At 44.7% G+C, this 18,826-nt stretch overlaps 1 protein-coding gene across 1 annotated transcript in view; it reads left to right on the forward strand.

The window, feature by feature from the left end:
• AGXT2 (alanine--glyoxylate aminotransferase 2) overlaps positions 1-17,209 on the forward strand; it is a 35,482-nt gene extending 18,273 nt beyond the window's left edge. Inside the window, exons 8-14 of the mRNA XM_044232866.1 lie at positions 909-1,009; positions 1,573-1,665; positions 4,212-4,344; positions 6,722-6,813; positions 8,363-8,512; positions 13,419-13,517; positions 16,547-17,209. Coding sequence (XP_044088801.1) covers positions 909-1,009; positions 1,573-1,665; positions 4,212-4,344; positions 6,722-6,813; positions 8,363-8,512; positions 13,419-13,517; positions 16,547-16,654 — 776 coding nt within the window. The 3' untranslated portion in view covers positions 16,655-17,209. The remainder of the gene's footprint in view (positions 1-908; positions 1,010-1,572; positions 1,666-4,211; positions 4,345-6,721; positions 6,814-8,362; positions 8,513-13,418; positions 13,518-16,546) is intronic.
• The last annotated feature ends 1,617 nt before the right edge of the window (positions 17,210-18,826 follow it).

The raw sequence follows: 18,826 nt of genomic DNA on the forward strand, positions 1-18,826 counted from the left end.
AGTGTTCTTTCCCATTTTTAAATGAAGGGCTGAAGTTTAAATATAATTTGTGCCTCTGTGTTGATGATGATGACGGAAGTCTTCTGTCCCTTTTCTCTAGAAGTCGGGAGATAAGACAACCTCCCCGCATCTCAGCAAGTGCTGGGATGGCAGGTGGTGGCTCTTCTCCCAGATTGCTTTCACTGCCACTGGGGCTGGGGCTCTGCCACATCCACACCTCCCTCTACACCCTTCTGCTGTCCATGGATATGGGCTGTGTGGTGCTGTTTAGAATCAAATTAGAGACATAGATAAGATTTCTGAAGTTTCAGTAGTGTATGGATGCAGTCGCTCTGGGTAAGGCTTCCTGCCCCTGCCACCATGGGTGAACATTATCGGACTCCAGTACTTTCCTCTTTAGACCAGATTCTAATTGTTCTATAAACATATTTGTTAACTCTAAAGACCAAAACACTCTATAGCTTTAAAACGGTACATCAGATTAAGGGGCAATAAAAGGTAAATAGAGTCATTTTCAAATAGATGAAATCCACACTCCAATTACATTTGAATTAAATCTACCCAGTTGAGAGGATAGGCATCCTTGGGTGAAATAGCTCTGTATTCCAGACTCAGTGATACTTTGGGGCATTTCTTCCCCCGATGGAAGTGACTGAAGTGGTTCATGTATGTTTTTATGGCTCTCCTACTCTCTCTGCTCAAACTAAAGTGCAAGGTGTTGCAAAAGAATGTCCCCCCTTCAGAATGCTATGCCCTCATTTCCTGTTTACTGTATTCTAAGGTTCTAATCAATCTACTCATCCTCTTTTCTTTTTTTCTGTTTCCCCCCATTCTACTGAATGCCATTCTCACATCTTCAAATGCTATGTTTTGTGTGTTTGTTTGTTGGTGGTTCTTGTTTTTTGCAGACTGCTGCCAAGCGAAAGACCAGTATATTGAACAGTTCAAAGATACTCTGAACACTTCTGTGGCCAAATCAATTGCTGGATTTTTTGCAGAGCCAATTCAAGTGGGTATATTGACCTTAGACATTAATTGGGCTGACTTTTAAGTTATCAGAGAGTTTTAACTCAAACATTCTAGAGAATTCGAAAATATTTAAGTGACCATTGCTGTGTCCCTCTCCAAATTCAATTCATTCTCTTGGTCTCCTTGAAAAAAAGAAGGCCCCTGATTCCTCTACTGACCTTCAAAACTCCTGCATTCCTGGGTTGAACAGATAAATAAAACTACTGAATTCCTAAAATTCTGAAGAAATGGAAACCCCAGCAAATTTTAGTTCCTTAATACCCACACTGCCAGGGGGAGTAACTCTTCAATTTTACCAAATCCCCTTAATCCACTTTGTATCTAATCTCAGAAATAAGCATTTGCTTCGTTTTCCCCAAAGGTATGGCATAGAGTAATGGTCCCTCTCTTCACCCACAGTTGGAGCAGTTCTAAAGACCACTGTAAACATTTCTAGTATTACTAATACTACTGATTATAATGATCTAGCTTCTTTTTTTTTTCCTTAATAGTTTCAAAGGACTGTGCTGTTCTTAGAGGACACCCTGGTTTGGTCTTTTGCAGGGGGTAAATGGAGTCGTCCAGTATCCAAAGGGGTTTCTACAGGAAGCCTTCGAGTTGGTGCGGGAGCGGGGAGGCGTGTGCATCGCAGATGAGGTGAGCAGTGGACCGGCTGTGGGTAGGGAGGCAGGGCAGGAAAGGCACAGGGAGAAACTTCTTCATACCTCCCTCCGAAATCCAAGACAAAAGCATCTCCAGGGTGGGAATTCCAGGGTGAGGGTGTGAATTAATGAAGCCTTTGCTACTTGACTGGTTGGTTAGTGGCTTATTTGGTCCATTTAACAAGCACAACAGAACTTAAATATCCAAATTGGAGTCTATCAAATGAGTGCCTAGTGGGCACTTTCTACATTCTCATGTGGGGACTGTGTCAGGGGTAGCTCAAAAACCATACAGGAAATTTAATCTCATAACCAAGTTTTCATCCTAATTTTGCCAAAATAGTATTAACCAGCCTGGCAGCATTCATCTTATCTTAATTAAAAAAAAAAAAAAAAACTTGTTTGGAAAAGATATTAAAAGAAAAAAAAATGCATGGGGCGCCTGGGTGGCTCAGTTGATTAAGCATCTGACCCTTGATGTCGACTCAGGTCACCATCTTAGCCTCGTAATATCAAGCCCCAGCTTGGGTTCTGCACTGGGCATGGAGCCTGCTTAAGATTCTCTCTGGCTCTCCCTCTGACCCTCCCCCCACAAAAGAAAAAAAATGCAGCCTCTAAGAAAGGAGAAGGCCACCATTCCAGAAATTTAAAAACTAGTTCCAAAAAAAATCCTAAAATAGCTGACGTTAAGGTATCATTGGAGGAAAAGCATACAGTAGCACCATGGGGACACTTTAAAGAGAACAAAATTCACCAACTCTGCAAGCGTTAGCTTATGTCTTTTTTAAAGGTAACAATTTCATCATAATCACACTCATATTAGGGTATATCAAAGACAGTAGTCTTTTGTCTGCCGAGAATAGCAACAGAGGTCAAAGGACCAGAGGATGGTCCCCAGGACCACAGAGAGTCCCCTGGATCATTCCTGGGTGTCCAGTGATGATTCTACAAACAAGCACTTCCACCCACCAAGAACAGGTGGGCCCTTGTGACTATGTTTCCCACCTGTTTCAGTCCTGCTGTCTTCCACGTGAACATTTTTGCTCAACTAAACATTCCTAATGGCAGTCTTTTGGGCTGTCCCCTCTGCAAATTTTTTTGGTAATTTCCTCACGTGCAGCCAGGTTTTTGATAACCCCAGGTGGCCGGGATGGCCCCCCAGAGTGCTGCACACATACACACGGCCAACCCACCCCACCCCCTTCCCCGACCTGCTACTGGGAGTTTAGGGAATGCAAACCAATCATAGTCCTGAAGAAAGTTAACTGCTATTAAAAAAGAAGAAGAAGAAGAAGAAGAAGGAGATTTACAATTTGCTACATCAGCGAGAGAATCAATTTTAATATTTTTTTAATATTTTTTATTTATTTATTTGACAGAGAGAGATCACAAATAGGCAGAGAGGCAGGCAGAGAGAGAGAGGAGGAAGCAAGCTCCCTGCTGAGCAGGGAGCCTGATGCGGGACTCAATCCCAGGATCCTGAGATCATGACCTGAGCCGAAGGCAGCGGCTTAACCCACTGAGCCACCCAGGCGCCCCGAGAGAATCAATTTTAACCTTTGGAACGCAACCTTAGTGACGCTGCCACAGATGGACTAACAATGAGAGAAAGTAGATTGAATTTTTAAAATATATGACTTTCAGAATTTTCTTTCTTTTTTTTAAAGATTTTATTTATTTATTTATTTATTTATTTATTTGACAGACAGAGATCACAAATAGTCAGAGAGGCAGGCAAGGAGAGAGAGGAGGAAGCAGGCTCTCTGCAGGACAGAGAGACCGACGTGGGGATCGATCCCAAGACCCTGGGAACATGACCCGAGCCGAAGGCAGAGGCTTTAACCCTCTGAGCCACCCAGGCGCCCCTACTTTCAGAATTTTCTAAGATGGGTGTTTTTATCACTGTTTTTGAAAGATTTATTTATTAATTTGAGAGAGAGTGAGTGAGGGCTTGCGTGTGGGGGAGGGGCTGAGGGAGAGAGAGAATCTCAAATAGACTCCCTGTTGAGAATGGAGCTCCCCACGGGCTCAAACCTAGGACCCCAAGATCACAAACCCAGCCGAAAACAAGAGTCAGCGGGCCAACTGACTGAGCCAGCTGGTGCCCTGGTTTTATTAGGCAGCAGCTGTACCAGCCCCAATCCCCTCCCTATAACTGCAGTTTCTCCCCTGCTGCCTTACCCACTGGAGATCCTTATTAAGGATTGTTAACCAGAATGTTCCTTTCATGTGCATTACTTATCTGACCCTCACAGCAGCCCTGTGATGTATTGCTATTACTATTTCTACTTAACAGAGTTCACATAGGTTCAGAGGACTTCAGAAATATCTCCAAAATCCCACAAAGCTAGTAAATGCGTTCTGGTAACTGAAAGCTCAAACACAGATTAAGTGTTGTGTCTGTGATCCTACAAAGATGGTGATGCTGATAACTGGCAGCGATGGTACAGAAGAGGAAGAGGAGGAGAGGGAAGTGATCACAGTCAGAAAAGCCATGATTTCTTGAAAGGTTTCCAATGACTTGGCATTGATTTCCATCAGGTGCAGACAGGATTTGGAAGACTGGGCTCTCACTTCTGGGGCTTTCAAACCCATGGCATCCTGCCAGACATTGTCACCATGGCTAAAGGGATTGGGAACGGCTTTCCTATGGCAGCAGTTGTGACAACCCCAGGTAGGGCCAACAGGGAAGTTGCATTTTCTTCTGGGTCTCTCCCATCAGCAATGGTAGAAAACGGTGTTTCAGAACTTGTGTGTGTTGAAGACAGTGGTAGGAACTCTCCATGCATTTCTGAAGCAATAATAAAGAGAGAGAGAGTCTGCCAGACAGTGGAAGAGATGGAAGAAAGCCAGTCCTTTCTGCTCTTGCTGTAAGCAAGATTAATTCTCCCACGCCCACAATGCAAGGCAGGGTTCTCACACTCCAACAAGGTATAGGAAATTGTGCCACAAAAACAAAACCCACACAGGAGACCCCTTTTAACCAACCTGAAGATAACTGTGAAATTTCCAAGGGAATCATGTTTTGAGGGAGACTCTTCCTTGGGTTTGCTATTCCCCTATGTTATAAACTCAGGGTCCAGAGTACACAGTTTTCTCTGTTTCTGTCTCATCAACAAAACAGCCAAATATAATGCATCTCATTTAGTCAGAATATTCTATAAAATGAACATAAGAATAAACCCTATTTTCAGTTTTAGTGAGGTTTTACAGAAAATGATTTTTATGAACCGTTTATCATTAAAAGTCTTTAAACCATTTTGCTCTTCCCACCAGTAGGAAGCACACTTTAGATATACTAATGGATAATTAAGTGCTCTGATATTTCAGTGTTTTTATTGAATGAATAAAGCTCCTTCTGCTCTCCACACAACAGGCCAATAATTTGAGAGGCGAGATTGGGGGCACAAAAACCAGCAAACTGAGGAGATGGCAGATTATCATCCTAAGGAATGTCTCCCCTGGGCAGGAAGTCTAAACTCCTTGTTTGTTAGCAAAAGGAGGAAGCATGAAGGGGTTGGAGAGAAAGGTGACCCACGTCTGTAGACATCTGAAAAAGGTCTTGTAACTTCTTTGTCCTTGGTCAGTTGCTCTTTATCTACAGGTATCTGGTGGTGTCTTGTAAATCTTTTTTTTTTTTTAAGATTTTTATTTATTTACTTGAAAGAGAGAGAGAGAGAACACAGAGGAAGAAGTAGAAGCAGACTCCCCTCTCAGCAGAGAGCCTGATGCTGGGCTCCATCCCAGGACCCTGAGATCATGACCTGAGCCAAAGGCAGAGGCTTAGCCCACTGAGCCACCCATGTGCCCCTCGTTCCTGTAAATCTTAAGCATAACATTGGCATTTCTCCCATCCAAGTACTAACCAGGCCCGACCCTGCTTAGCTTCCGAGATCAGACGAGATCGGGAGCATTCAGGGTGGTATGGCCGTAGACAACATTGGTATTTCTGTTTGTACTTCCTTATCTCCTCAAGTGACGCAGGTTACAGGTAAAAACAAACAAACAAACAAAAAAACCAGTTTATGCAAATCTCAGCCATAAGCAAAATTTCTTCAGTGATTAGCACATCTACATGCAAAGTGAACCAGGAGTTTCTAAACTATAGGTCACAAGAACAAGGGAAAATGAAGCAATATGTAATCAGACACGCTGTGTTTCTACCTGTTACAGATATTAAAATGTGGATGTAGAAAGTAAAGCATAATGAACCAAATATATGCTCACCCAGAAACAACCCAGAAATAATGTTACAAAATCTTTGGTGTTGTTTTAAAAAAGAAGAAAATTTTTCCTTCTTAGTCCCAAGAGTATAATATAGAAAGAAAGGTTAATAATGAAGATCCCATGTAAATTCTCATAAATCAAACGTTAAGGTACTTTTCAACTCACACAACACATGACAGATTTTGTTATCACACTTCTCGTGGAGTAAATAAGCAATTTTTCCCGATCCAACGTGGATCAGTCAGCGAGGGCTACCATATCAAGACACCACACGCTGGGTGGCTTAAACAGCACATATTTATTTCCTCATAGTTCTGGAAGTTGGAATCGAAGATCAAGGGGCCATGAAAGTTGATTTTTGGTGAGATCTTTCTCACCGATGGCCGACTTCTGGCTGTGTCCTTACATGTCCTTTTCCTCAGAGAGAGCGAGAGCGAGAGCGAGAGAGAGCGAGAGAGAGAGCGAGAGAGCGAGAGAGCGAGAGAGCTCTAGTGTCTCTTTCTCTTCTTAGAAAGACACCAGTGCTGTAAAGCCCCCACCCTTGTGACTTCATTTAACCTTAATTTCTTCACTAAAGGCCCCATCTCCAAATATATCCACATTGGGTGAAGGGCTTCAACATCTGAAGAGGGGTCAGTAGGGCAGGGAGACACGTAATTCCATCCATAACCTCCACTCTCTGGTGAACGAAGAATGCGTTGAATACGATGCCATGAAATACATTATTAATACAACCCAAAAGTCAATATAATTCAAATGGTGTGATGGGAGATTATAGATAGGAACGTCTCACTCTCTACTCACCTTTTATCTTCTCCCCCTAGAGATTGCCAAGTCTCTGGCTACACGCCTTTTTCACTTCAACACCTTTGGAGGGAACCCCATGGCCTGTGCCATTGGGTCAGCGGTGCTCGAGGTATGTTCCAACGGCCACGTCGACATCTCTCATCTCACAGAATGGCTACTTCAAAACCACACACACACACACACACACACACACGCACACACACACACTATTCGACCTCTGTCACGTCATATTATTCAAGTGAAGAGGTAATTACCAATCCATGCATTTAAGTTTGATTTCCAGTGATTTTTCTGTCCCTTCACTCCTTTTTAAAGTTCTACTTTGGGTGCTTGAAGTATGAGATACAAAATAATTTATAATCAACTTCATATGCATAGGAAATAGAAGAAAAGGTCACTAGCTGACAGCACTGAAATTTCTTTTTTATTTGAGTGCTATGTGATGGATAGTCACCAACTGCTATCCTTGAATTCGGGTTAATTTTGGCCTGGCCTTTATTGTCTTCCTTCCTTTGGTGGTACAGTCATAAGGAGAAACTGCGTTCAGTGGGACCAATGAGGTAATTCAGCTCTTGTTCAGACCCTGTCCCTCAATTTCCCTGCTGTCTCCTCTGGTAAATGCCCTTGCTCATGTGCATAATAAGAGCATTTGCTTAAGTGTGTGCAGGGTATCACTGGAAGAATGCCCAAGAAACGAATCTCTGTGGTTGTTTGTGGGGAGGGAAACTTGGTGTTTGGGGGACGGGAGTCAGCGAGGACTGCTCTACTGCATACTTTCATACATTCTGATTTTTGAAGGAGGCACATGATTCACCGATTTAAAAATTTTGAGTATATTTAAATAAAAATTCCCTGGCTGATTAAAAAGTTTCTTCAAATAGGATAAAATCACAAAATGAAAAGTAAGGGGAGGAGTGTTTCATTTGCTTCATTCAGTAGACATTGCTAACTTTTTGTTTAAGTGTTGCATCCCCGTGACCCGGTAGATAGGATTTAGGTGAGTAAGCAGGACTTAAGTCATGTAATTATTATCAGCTAACTATAAATGTGGTAATTGTGTGTAGGAGATAAAAATCACAGGTGTCAACCATGAGTGAAGGTAGGTGAAAATTATTTCGTATCTTCGGGACCTTGACTCTGGGCCCACACAGGGCTTCACTCAATCTGTCAGGCCACTGCCCTGTAGTGGCACACTCAAGCAATGATAGTGTGCGCCTGGCTGAGGGCCACTCTACAGAGGCCAGTAAGCTCCCAGTACCATGAGAATCTGTGACAGGTGTCCCCTCAGAGCACTGTCTTCTTCACGACTGTATACTACTTCTCAGCCAGGCCAGGTAGTAATGAACCTCAGGATAATGGTGTCAGCATTACGGACTGCGTGGAGACATGTCTTTACTCTTTCCTATATTTTTAATCACCCCTGAAGATGAGGAGGGTTTGGGGACCCTATCTGCTATACCAAGCCTCTTTTTTCTCCTTACAGCAAAGCTCTTTGTTGTACAGGACCTGGTTCCATTAGACTTTCAGTTCCAAGTATCTGGTCAAGTTTCTATAAAGAAGGTCGTACACATTTATCTCTCAATGCTTCTCGGTCGATATTAGTTTGTTTTGTTTTTTTTTTTTTTAATGCAAGGCCATTTGCGACTTTCTCTAAACAGGTGATTAAAGAAGAAAAGCTACAGGAAAACAGTCAGGACGTTGGCACCTACATGCTACGGAAGTTTGCTGAGCTGCGGGATGAGTTTGAGATTGTCGGAGATGTCCGAGGCAAAGGCCTCATGATAGGAATAGAAATGGTGCAGGACAAGGTAGGTTCTGATCTGCCGTGCTCCCTGTGACTTCTTGGGGTTGGGAAGAATTAAAGTAAGAAGCGTGAGCCGCAAGGTCACTTCATTCATTCTCAGGGAGAGCACACAATGCCAGAGAGACTCAGCGAAGCCCAGCAAAGACAAGTGGGGACTGCCAAAAGCGAGCAGGTCAAGAGTTCTAGAAGAGTGAAGGAGGACATTTGGAACAGGGAGCTAATATTTTTCCTGCCGCTCAAGGCAAAGAATATTGGTGACAACTGAATATTTAGAATCAGACATATGGATATGGAGAAGGAGGAAGTTATTTGGGGAGCAGCTGGTGGCCCACAGAGCTCATGGAAGTGAGGGACAAGGCCGGGAAAGAGATGTGAGGATGTTTTGGGGTAAGGACTTTCAGGATCTACAGGATTTTGAATTTTTCTGTTTGTGAATATTTTTCAATCTCCAAGTAACCAGGCAGGGTGTGACTTTCTGATGACATTTCCCACTGTGACCTCAAACTCAGAATGACAACAATTGAACTTGGCTATTTCCTCCAAACCAGTTATTCCTCCAAGTTCGCGGTTTCTGTTTCTCACCCTCCACTCTTCTCCCAATTACCCAGCCTCCACACCAGAAAATAACTTGAAAATCCTTCTCTCCTTGTTTCTAGTGTCAAGTCCTGTGGATTCTTTCTTTGCCAAGTCTCTGAAATCCTTTCCTGTGTCTCCATGGCTGTCCCTGCAGCCTGTGTCCCTCCCCTTCATAAAAGCAAAGTCTAGACCTACTGAGGAGAGCAACAGGGGGAGAATCTTGGCACCAGGTTGACAAAGTCAGACTAACTAACCCCTTCACCCTAACTCTTATCCAACTTTCTCTTAAGTGGCTTCTTGCTATTTATCTTAACACAGCATCCTAGTTGAAGAGGGCTGATGCTCAATTATTTTAGGACTCAGACCAGACTATGGATATAAGACTCTTCCATTAATGCCACACAGTGGAGCCAGTACAAAACTGGAATGTTTAAACAGGATTTTAAAGCTAAGGGAAGAAAAAAACAAAATATGAGTAACATGAGACTAGGCCTTCTGGCTCCTAAGCCACAAGTACTTATCTTCAGCTTGTGGTCCAAGCAAGGGCTGTTTAAAGGCTCAGAAGAATCAGTCCTAGTCCCCAACACAGGAGCTCCCCCAAAGAATCCATGCTTTAAAGTCCAGACACCACAGAGGAAAACACAACGAGAGACAAGGTGTTTCTGTCTTTCCCGCTGTTCCAAACCCAGTTTCTGCGTACTCCGAGACACACAGACTCAGAGACACATGAACAAAATGTTCACCAGGACTTCATCATTCATGTTTAAACCTCAGCAGCCTCCACATGGCCACTGATACAGGACAAGCCAAACTAAGGTACATCCATCCCACAATGGCAGAGTTACAGGTTCGATGGGAAAGGTATGCAAACTGTGTGATGGAAAAAATAACACAGGCTATCAAATAGTATCTACTGAATGAGCTCCACCATTTGGTAGTGTGAAGCATAGGCTCCGAAGGCTGACCACCCAGCTTTACATCCCAGCTTGTCCATTCCTTAGTCCCATTCAACGTCCATTCCGTGCCATTCACTCCCCTACATCCAATGCCACTCAAACTTTTCCCCAGCCATGGACCACAGTACTCTCCAGTCTGGATCTACCTGTGGAGTCCTAGCCTTCTTCCAGGTCTAACTCTTCATCAAACCTCTTCCCTAGCTTGTTTGTGTCTCCCCTAGACAGGGACTCAAGGCCTCAGAGAATCCCCCTAGCACCCATTCCCTAAAAAGCGCCTCTGAAAAGATCTTTCAAAACCATGTATTTATTTATTCAGGTGTCATATAGGATATTTTACTTTCCTAAATAAGTTATACACTTTTGAGGCCAGGAAACATGCAGATGGTAAGTACTTTAAAAGTGTGTGTTGACTGAGTTCAAGTCCCTGCAACAATTCAGACCATGTTCGCATAATTAGGACAGCTCAGAAATTTCCTATAACATTGTCCGCCATAACCCAGAATTGAAACTCCCATTTGCTGTTGGTGAGGACATGGATTGGTACAGCCCTTTACGCTGCAATTTGCCGGCATCTATCAACATTTTAAATGTATGCATTTGACCTAGCGATTCCACTTCTAAAAATATGCCCGAAATAAATACTGATAGAAGTTTGAAAGATGTAGATGAGCAGGGATGTTTGTGGCATTGTTTATAATCATAAAAAATTGGAAACAACAAAAATATCCAACGACAGATGATTAAACAAATTACCAACAAACTATGAAATATCTGGTAACCTTTAAGAAGATGAGGTCCAGTTGGGGAGGTATGTGCTATGGTGAGTGCTGTGAAGTGTGTAAACCTGGTGATTCACAGACCTGTGCCCCTGGGACTAATAATACATTATATGTTTAAAAAATTAAAAATTAAATTTTAAAAAAAGAAGATGAGGTCCAAATACAATGACATGCGAAGATGTCTAAGATAGACTGTAAATTGTTATAACCAAATTGAAAAACATTATAAAGTAGGACTCCTTTTTCTAAATATGCATATAGCTGTATTTGCACAATAGAAAAAGTGTCTGGTTCACATGAAATTATCAACAAGGGGTAAACCTAGGAGTAAGATTGGGGGGAGAGAAAACTTTCCACTTCATGCACCTCCATTTCAGTTCAAGGTTTTTTCTCGATAACTATGGATTATTTTATTTAACTGCAGATCTATTGGGGGGGGGGACAAGAAAAAGGTAAACACGAAGGGACATTTACACACCCACCAAGGGGTCAGTTAGAACTTCCCCACTCGATTATCAAGCAGCTGGGACACGGACTTGAGCACAGGGCCTGAGCAGCTGTCCTGGGGCTGTCCCTCAGAGTTTTCTGCCCTGTTCCTCTCTGTGGAATGCATACAAGATGTTCAACGCGTCATAGCAGTTGAGGCTAGGGGATGATAAAATGGGCAAGGGAGCAGAGTGGGTGCTGGCTCAGTCCAGAGTGAAGCCAGACTCCACCTGTGCAAGACTCTCCAGCAAGACCCCACCAACTCAACTTTCCCTAGGAAAACCTTTCCAGAGGGTGTTGAATGCCCTCCGACCTCTCACTCTTTCCACACCATATCTGACCACCTGACGGCTCTCACAGTTTACCTCAATTATTTTGTCATATTTCAGTCTTCCCCTTCTACTTGAAGAGAATGTCAAGGGCAAGCAGGAATGCATGATGATATTTTACATCAGTGAGAAGATCCTGGTCTCATCCCCCATCCCAGGTCCTCATCATCTTGCAATCTGAAAGTCTGAATTTTATCTTTAGCTTTAAGACAGACAACAACGCAAACATCTCTGGGAGGTCCAGTCTTATTCTGTGCTGAGACACTGAGATCTAAGCAGGAAGGAAGGGTTGGGGCATGAGTTGGGGGAGGGGTATGGATACTGAAGCCTAGAGGAGGGTGGGTAGGAAGCCCTGAGAAGGACAAAGCTGGGATCCCTATAGGGGGTCCTCCTGTGTCTCACAAGGATGACAGGGGCTGGCCCAGGAGCCGGGATCATGCCTCCCTCTACATGTGAACCAGAGAGCCAGACCTGTGTTGATGCAACCACAGCCATGTGCCACAGAAGACAGACCCTCGCTCAAGACAGGATCACAGCAGCAATTCCCACACAGGCACCTGCCAGGCATTTCACCAATCCAGATGCCCCGGCCTGCCCCAAGCCTTCTCATTCCATAGGCTGAGCGTGAGCCCCAAATGTCTGTAGTTTGGAAAGGCTTCCAGGGGGTACACACACACAGCCAGACTTGAAATGACTAAGACAGAGGGAGGTGTCTGTACTCAGGCTCAGAAGACAGGAGACACACAGAAAAGGCGCCAGCCCCCAGCCCAGTGGCCACCAAAGGGGAAGTGGCATGTCTGGACCCCCAGGGAGAGACAACCTCCAATGCCTGATAACTTGAAACAACCTCTGTCCAGCCCCCCAGCCCCCAACCCTTCCACTCTCATTCTACACCACCCCTGGGCCAAGGGCTTACTTTTCCTAACTCTGGAGGATTAAGTCTTGGGGAAGAAAGAGCAAATTCCACAAGCCAGGGACATGAGGACAGCCGGCACCACCCTAGCTGCCCTAGCCACGCTATGGCCCAGGGAAAGCCTGGATCGTTCATGCCCTTGTGTAACTTTGGAACCATTTCCTGGACTTTGAAATGAGCCCTTTACATGAGCAAAACAAAGTGAACAGTTGAGAATTACCACATCAATAAAGCTGACTCCAAATTTGGCTAGAAAAGAACCAAATTCCCAGGATAGCCGTTGACAGAGCCAAGATTGACTGACTATCTGCATTCAACTTCATTTTTTCTTTAGGCATTTGGAATGAATTTGGATGAAAACAAATATTTTTAATAATAACACCACCCCCGCAAAGACTCCATCCAGCAATTAATAGCTATATTTTTCTTTCTTTTTTTTTTTAAGTTTTTATTTATTTATTTGAGAGGGAGAGAGAGAGAGCATGAGAGGTAGGAGGGTCAGAGAGAAAAGCAGACTCCCCGTTGAGCAGAGAGGCTGATGGGGGATTCCACTCCAGGATTCCAGGATCATGACCTGAGCAAGGCAGTCTTCCAACCAACTGAGCCACCGAGGCACCTTAGGAAATATATTTTATTTATTTATTTATTTATTTATTTATTAAGATTTTATTTATTTATTTGACAGAGAGAGATCACAAGTAGGCAGAGAGGCAGGCAGAGAGAGAGGAGGAAGCAGGCTCCCCGCTGAGCAGAGAGCCCGATGCGGGACTCGATCCCAGGACCCTGAGATCATGACCTGAGCCGAAGGCAGCGGCTTAACCCACTGAGCCACCCAGGCGCCCAGGAAATATATTTTAAAATGTATTTGCAGGTGAGCTGCCAGCCTCTTCCCCGGGAAGAAGTCAATGAAATCCATGACGACTGCAAACGCATGGGGCTTCTAATTGGCCGAGGCGGCATTTTTGCCCAGGTAAGAGCAAGGCTGGTCTTTCCCTGTGCCTTTCAGTGGGCGCCTCCCTGACGTCCCAGCGCTGGTCTCTTTCCTTCGCGGCCCAGCCCCACTTCCTCTGGGCATTTAATGCTCAGATCTTTTCCTGAAAAAGGTGCAGTGAGGCCGGAAGACCACGCGGGGGCGCTGTGTTCCAATTGTCTAGTTAAGGGGGCTCTAGGAGGACCGTCTCACAAAAGCCTCACAAGAGATACACAACCAACCAGAGGATTTACAGTACAGGTCACAGTAGAGTCATCACAATCATGCAGTGACTAATTTCTCTCATGTATGAATTAATTCTAACCCTGTGAAAGCAATTCCAGTCGGGAGGAACCTAACAGTGCTGGCCGACCCAGGTGACCCTTCAGGAGAGGTGGGAGACCACCCTGGCTGGATCCCTAATGAGAACCCAAAACCAGCCCCTCCCAGCGCCCTTCACCCATGCAGAGTCCAGCTCTCCCTGCTCCCTCCTGGAAAGGCCAGGGACAGCCCCAGCAGGTGCGGTCCTGGGGCAGCTCTGCGCCGTGGGTGCTGCGGGCAAGCGCTGATCCTCTCCCCATGTCTCTCACGCCAGCAGGACCCTCCCCCGAAGTGGATCCAGGGCAGACATGTAAGATTTAGGGTAGCTTCTGCTCCTCCCCTAATTTGTTCTTGTCCTTTGTCATCTTTCTTTCGCGTTTTAAATGTCGGTCCTTCTTCCCGGTTTCCCTGCTCCCTTCTTGCCCCGCATTCTAGTTGAGTGAACGCGCTTGCCTCCTACTTCTCGGAGAACACAGAAGCTCTTAAATAAGATCTCTGTGTAAACTCATCTGTTCCCCACATCCGTTTCTTACTTCCTTTCCTGAAGATTCAGGGAATGAGGTGTCTCTCCTGTCAGATCTGGATTGACAATCTTCACTCCCAACACCCTTTACCTTTGCTCAAGGGAACATCACTGTGTTCTCTTGTCTCTGTAACTTTTCCTCAACCTCCCCTTACCCTGTTAAGGAGTAATCTTAAAGCTCTCCCACCCAAACCAAACCACCTCAGACCAAACCAGAATGAGCACTTTTGGTGGGACATCCTCGAGGAGTTATTTCTAGTCCCGGTCACAAATATTTTTTCTCTACAAATTAATGATTTAAAATCCTATAACTTATAAAAACATGAAACAGTTGTTTACTTACTTAGTTATTTCTTAGTTATCTGGAAAATATTCAAGCGCTAGGCACCATTTGCTATGCTAGAACTAATGTGACAATGGTAAGATCCAGTCCCCTCCCTTCTCAGAACTGGCAGGAAAGAAAGACATAGAAACAGCTAATTAGAATACAATGTAGCAAGCTCATCTACAGCTATAATAAAGGGGTATCACAGGAGGAAAGAGAAGGAACTCCTGGTCCAGATTTTCTAACCAGGCTGAGCCTTACACAATGAAATAAACACCCAAAGCTTGGGTACACGCTCACCAGTGTGGCTGAGGCATAAGGCTTGAGGCACTGAGTGGAATAATACAAAACCTTAATGCTGGTCAGGCACTGTTATAAACATTTTGCATTGACTCATGCAATCCTTTCAACAAGCCTATGAAATAAATACTGCGATTGTTCCAATTTTACAGATACTGAAAAAGAGGCACAGAGTAGTTACGTAAATTGTTCAAGTCACACAGCTAGAGTGAGTGGCAGAACCAGAATCCAAGCTCGGGCAGCCTGATTTCTGAGTCTGTCCTCTGGGAAGAACAAACCTGAGGGGCCAAGACAGGGAGCCGGGGAGTGAGTGGGTGGGGTGGCTGATCGTGCTGTTTGAACCCACTCCACAGTACTGGGACTAAGGGGACATTCAGAGAACAACTCCAGGAGTGTGGAGTGTACAGACTGGGATGCAAAGCATGAGGGAGAGTCGAGCACCAAGCCTCATGTCTAACTTGGTTGAGACACGGCCAGGATGAACGCTGCTTTGAACATGCTTGGGCTGAGGAGTTTATGGACATCTGTTTCTGCAGACAAGTTGTAGCTCAGAGGAGAGAATTGGGGCCAAGTCACGATTTTTTGAGTTGTCAGCCTCTCAGTGGTGAGAGGAGGAAGTCTCGGAGGTTGTGGGGGAGTCTTCATGGGAAACGCAGTGAGAGCAGGACACGCACTTTGGGAGGCACCAGTGTTTACAGGATCGGTGGGAGGCAAGGTGCCCAGATGGAGGAAATGCAAGGGCAGAGGTGCCCGGAGAGTTAGCAAGCCCCAGAGACATGAGGTGGCAGGGAGGGGGCAAAGTTCAAGGGGAGAGAGGGACCCAGGTGCCCCAAACAGTGTCCTTGCGGGGAGGATGAGGACTGAAAAATGCCTACCACCCAGGCTCCCCACTTAACAGCTCACTGGCGGCTGTGGTGAGAGCGGCGTCAGGAGGCTGAAGGAGCAGAGCCAACCGGGCTGCCCTGGGTTGGGATGCAAAGAGATGAGGGCAGAGTGAACAGTAATGGCCAATAAGCCCCAACGCCTCTTTTGAGGCGTTTCAGTTTGAGCAAAAGGAGACAATAGCATTTGTATAGTGGCTAGAAGGGGGGGAGGCGACAGCTTTTTGTTTGGTGTGGTTTGAATTTGGGCTGGCAGACTTTTCAGTCTCCTTGTTTGCAGGCTGAGTTTGGGGGAGGGGGTAGGGGGGTGCGGAGTCACAGCGATCAGGAAACTGAGAAGCTAGTTTGTAGGGTTGTATACCCAGACGTGGAGGCCAGCCTCAACACTCGCAGAAATGCGAAGTACCTAAGGTGCCCGAGACTTCAGTGAAGGTGGTGGAAAGACTAGGAGGTGAGCAGATGGCAATAAAGGAAGAGGGGCAGAGCCAGATGGCACCAGAATTGTTCGACTAGAAGGGAAATGGCCTGGGTGCAGCACTGGGGAGGAAGGAGACCAACCCAGGAGGGAAATATAAGACATGTCATAAAAATAAGGTAAGAGTCTTAGCTTAGTGCATTTTCTCCAAACAATATTTGATTCTATGATGATCTGTTGCTCTGTTTCCCTTTGTCTCCTCAGACATTCCGCATTGCGCCCTCCATGTGCATCACTAAACCAGATGTTCATTTTGCAGTGGAAGTATTTCGGTCTGCCTTAATCCAACACATGGAGAGAAGAGCTAAATAAAACTTTTAAAAATAAAATCCATAAGCTTCAAGAACTTCCCACTTCTGTTCGAGGGTTAATTGGAGGAATTCCATTAGATAATTGGTGTAAGTTGTATAGGACATGGTTGACTGCTCACCAGCCGAATGTGTTACCAGAGCCCCCATTATCTTGAGAAACCCAACCTTCAAGAAAGGATCTTTAGCCCTAACTCAGAGAATAAATCCTAATTATTCTAGGTTAGTTATGGTCATTTAGTTCCCCTTGCCAGCGATTGGTTTATGCATCACGTGTGATGAGACTTGGGGACAACGAATCCTGGAAGAAAATATTTTGGTGGAGACGCCTTAAGGTGAAGGTTTGTTTACTTTTCATTCTTCATCACCAGAAGACATGTCTTCTTGCTCAAACTATGTCAGCCATTTTGAGACCATGAAGACAAAGCTTCTTTGCTGGGGTTAGAAGGTAGAAGGAAGCTGAGTCCTTAGTAAGGTCAATGAGCCTCTGACTTAACCAATCCTAGATTCTTACCTTGGAGCCTCTTGTTATATGACATAATAAACTCTGTGCATTGCACAGCCTTTTTCATTGAAACTTATTATCTGTGGTTGCAGCCATAAGCCTCCTAAGAAATGATGCAGAAAATACCCCAGGTAGATAACTGTCCCCTTCTCTTTTAACTCCCTTAAAATATCCATCAGAGCCTTCTTTTCAATTTCCACTTCCATCACCTCATCTGGATCTAAATCCTCATTACTCCTATTGCAAAAGCCTCCAAGACTAGAATTTTCCAAACTTTAGTCATTAGAATGCACATTCCTAGTGTTTTTTCCCATATGGATACAACACCCATCTTAGAATTGACTTAACATTTTTCCTTAGTTTAATTTGTTTTACTTAGATGTATTTGATAGTAACCTTTCTGTAATAATAAGAAATGGGAAATAAGTACTTCCTGTCATACTGGAAAGTACTCATTCAAATAAAATGAATGCAAAGCAACGTGATTTATTTCTAGCGAGACAATATTGCTTGTAGAAGTTCCCAGTCTGAGGCTTGTTCTCTCTTTATTCAAAAGGAGATTAGAGGGTATTTGAAGGGTGTCAAAAACTACCAGCAAACTGATGCCCTCTCCCAAACACTAACAGAAGAGGGTCCACAGAACTGAAAGGGAAACAACTTTCTAAGAATGCAATTAGATGTTTATTTGAACTGTGTCCAGTTTGATGTCATGTTCCTGTGGCCTACTCCCTGGGGTTTCTGTTCCACTAACACATCCTACACCTCACTGCCAAATCTGTCTCCCAGGCATATCGACTTAAAGATGGCATTCCCTCGTATGAAACCTTCCAGTTGCTCCCCACTGCACCCTGGATAAGATCAAAACCCCTTTGGGGTGCCTGGGTGGCTCAGTGGGGATAAAGCCTCTGCCTTCGGCTCAGGTCATGATCTCAGGGTCCTGGGATCAAGCCCCTCATCGGGCTCTCTGCTGAGCGGGGAGCCTGCTTCCTCCTCTCTCTCTGCCTGCCTCTCTGCCTACTTGTGATCTCTGTCAAATAAATAAATAAAATCTTTAAAAAAAATAAAAATAAAAGATCAAAATCGCTTTGACAAGGAGCTCCATGCCCTCCTGTATCCAGTTTCCAAACAGAGCAAACATTTCCGAAGTGCTCTGTTTTGACTAGATCACTGAGTTAAGAGGCAAATGATCTGAATTCTAAGCTCCGTTCTTCCACCACTTATTTGCTCTAGATGGTGATGGCTGAGCCTTCTAACCGATTTTTTTTTAAAGATTTTATTTATTTATTTGACAGAGCGAGATCACAAGTAGGCAGAGAGGCAGGCAGAGTGAGAGGGGAGAAGCAGGCTTGCCGCTGAGCAGAGAGCCCGACGCGGGGCTTGATCCCAGGACCCCAGGATCATGACCCAAGCCGAAGGCAGAGGCTTCAATCCACTGAGCCACCCAGGCGCCCCTTCTAACCCATTTTTAAACCTCATTTTGTTCCCAGGCTTATCAATACTTGCCCTTCCTACATCCTGAGTTGTGTTGGGAATCAAGTAAGCTACTGAATGTAAAAGCACTTTGAACTATGCAAATAGAAATTCTTCCCTTCAAGCTCCATTTCTCTTCTTCCCTTTACTACAAAAACTCCCAAGAACAGTTTTTGTGCTTCAGTGATCCTTCCTTGCTTC

Source organism: Neovison vison, chromosome 1 (assembly GCF_020171115.1).
Source record: "Neovison vison isolate M4711 chromosome 1, ASM_NN_V1, whole genome shotgun sequence".
NCBI classification, from domain to species: domain Eukaryota; kingdom Metazoa; phylum Chordata; class Mammalia; order Carnivora; family Mustelidae; genus Neogale; species Neogale vison.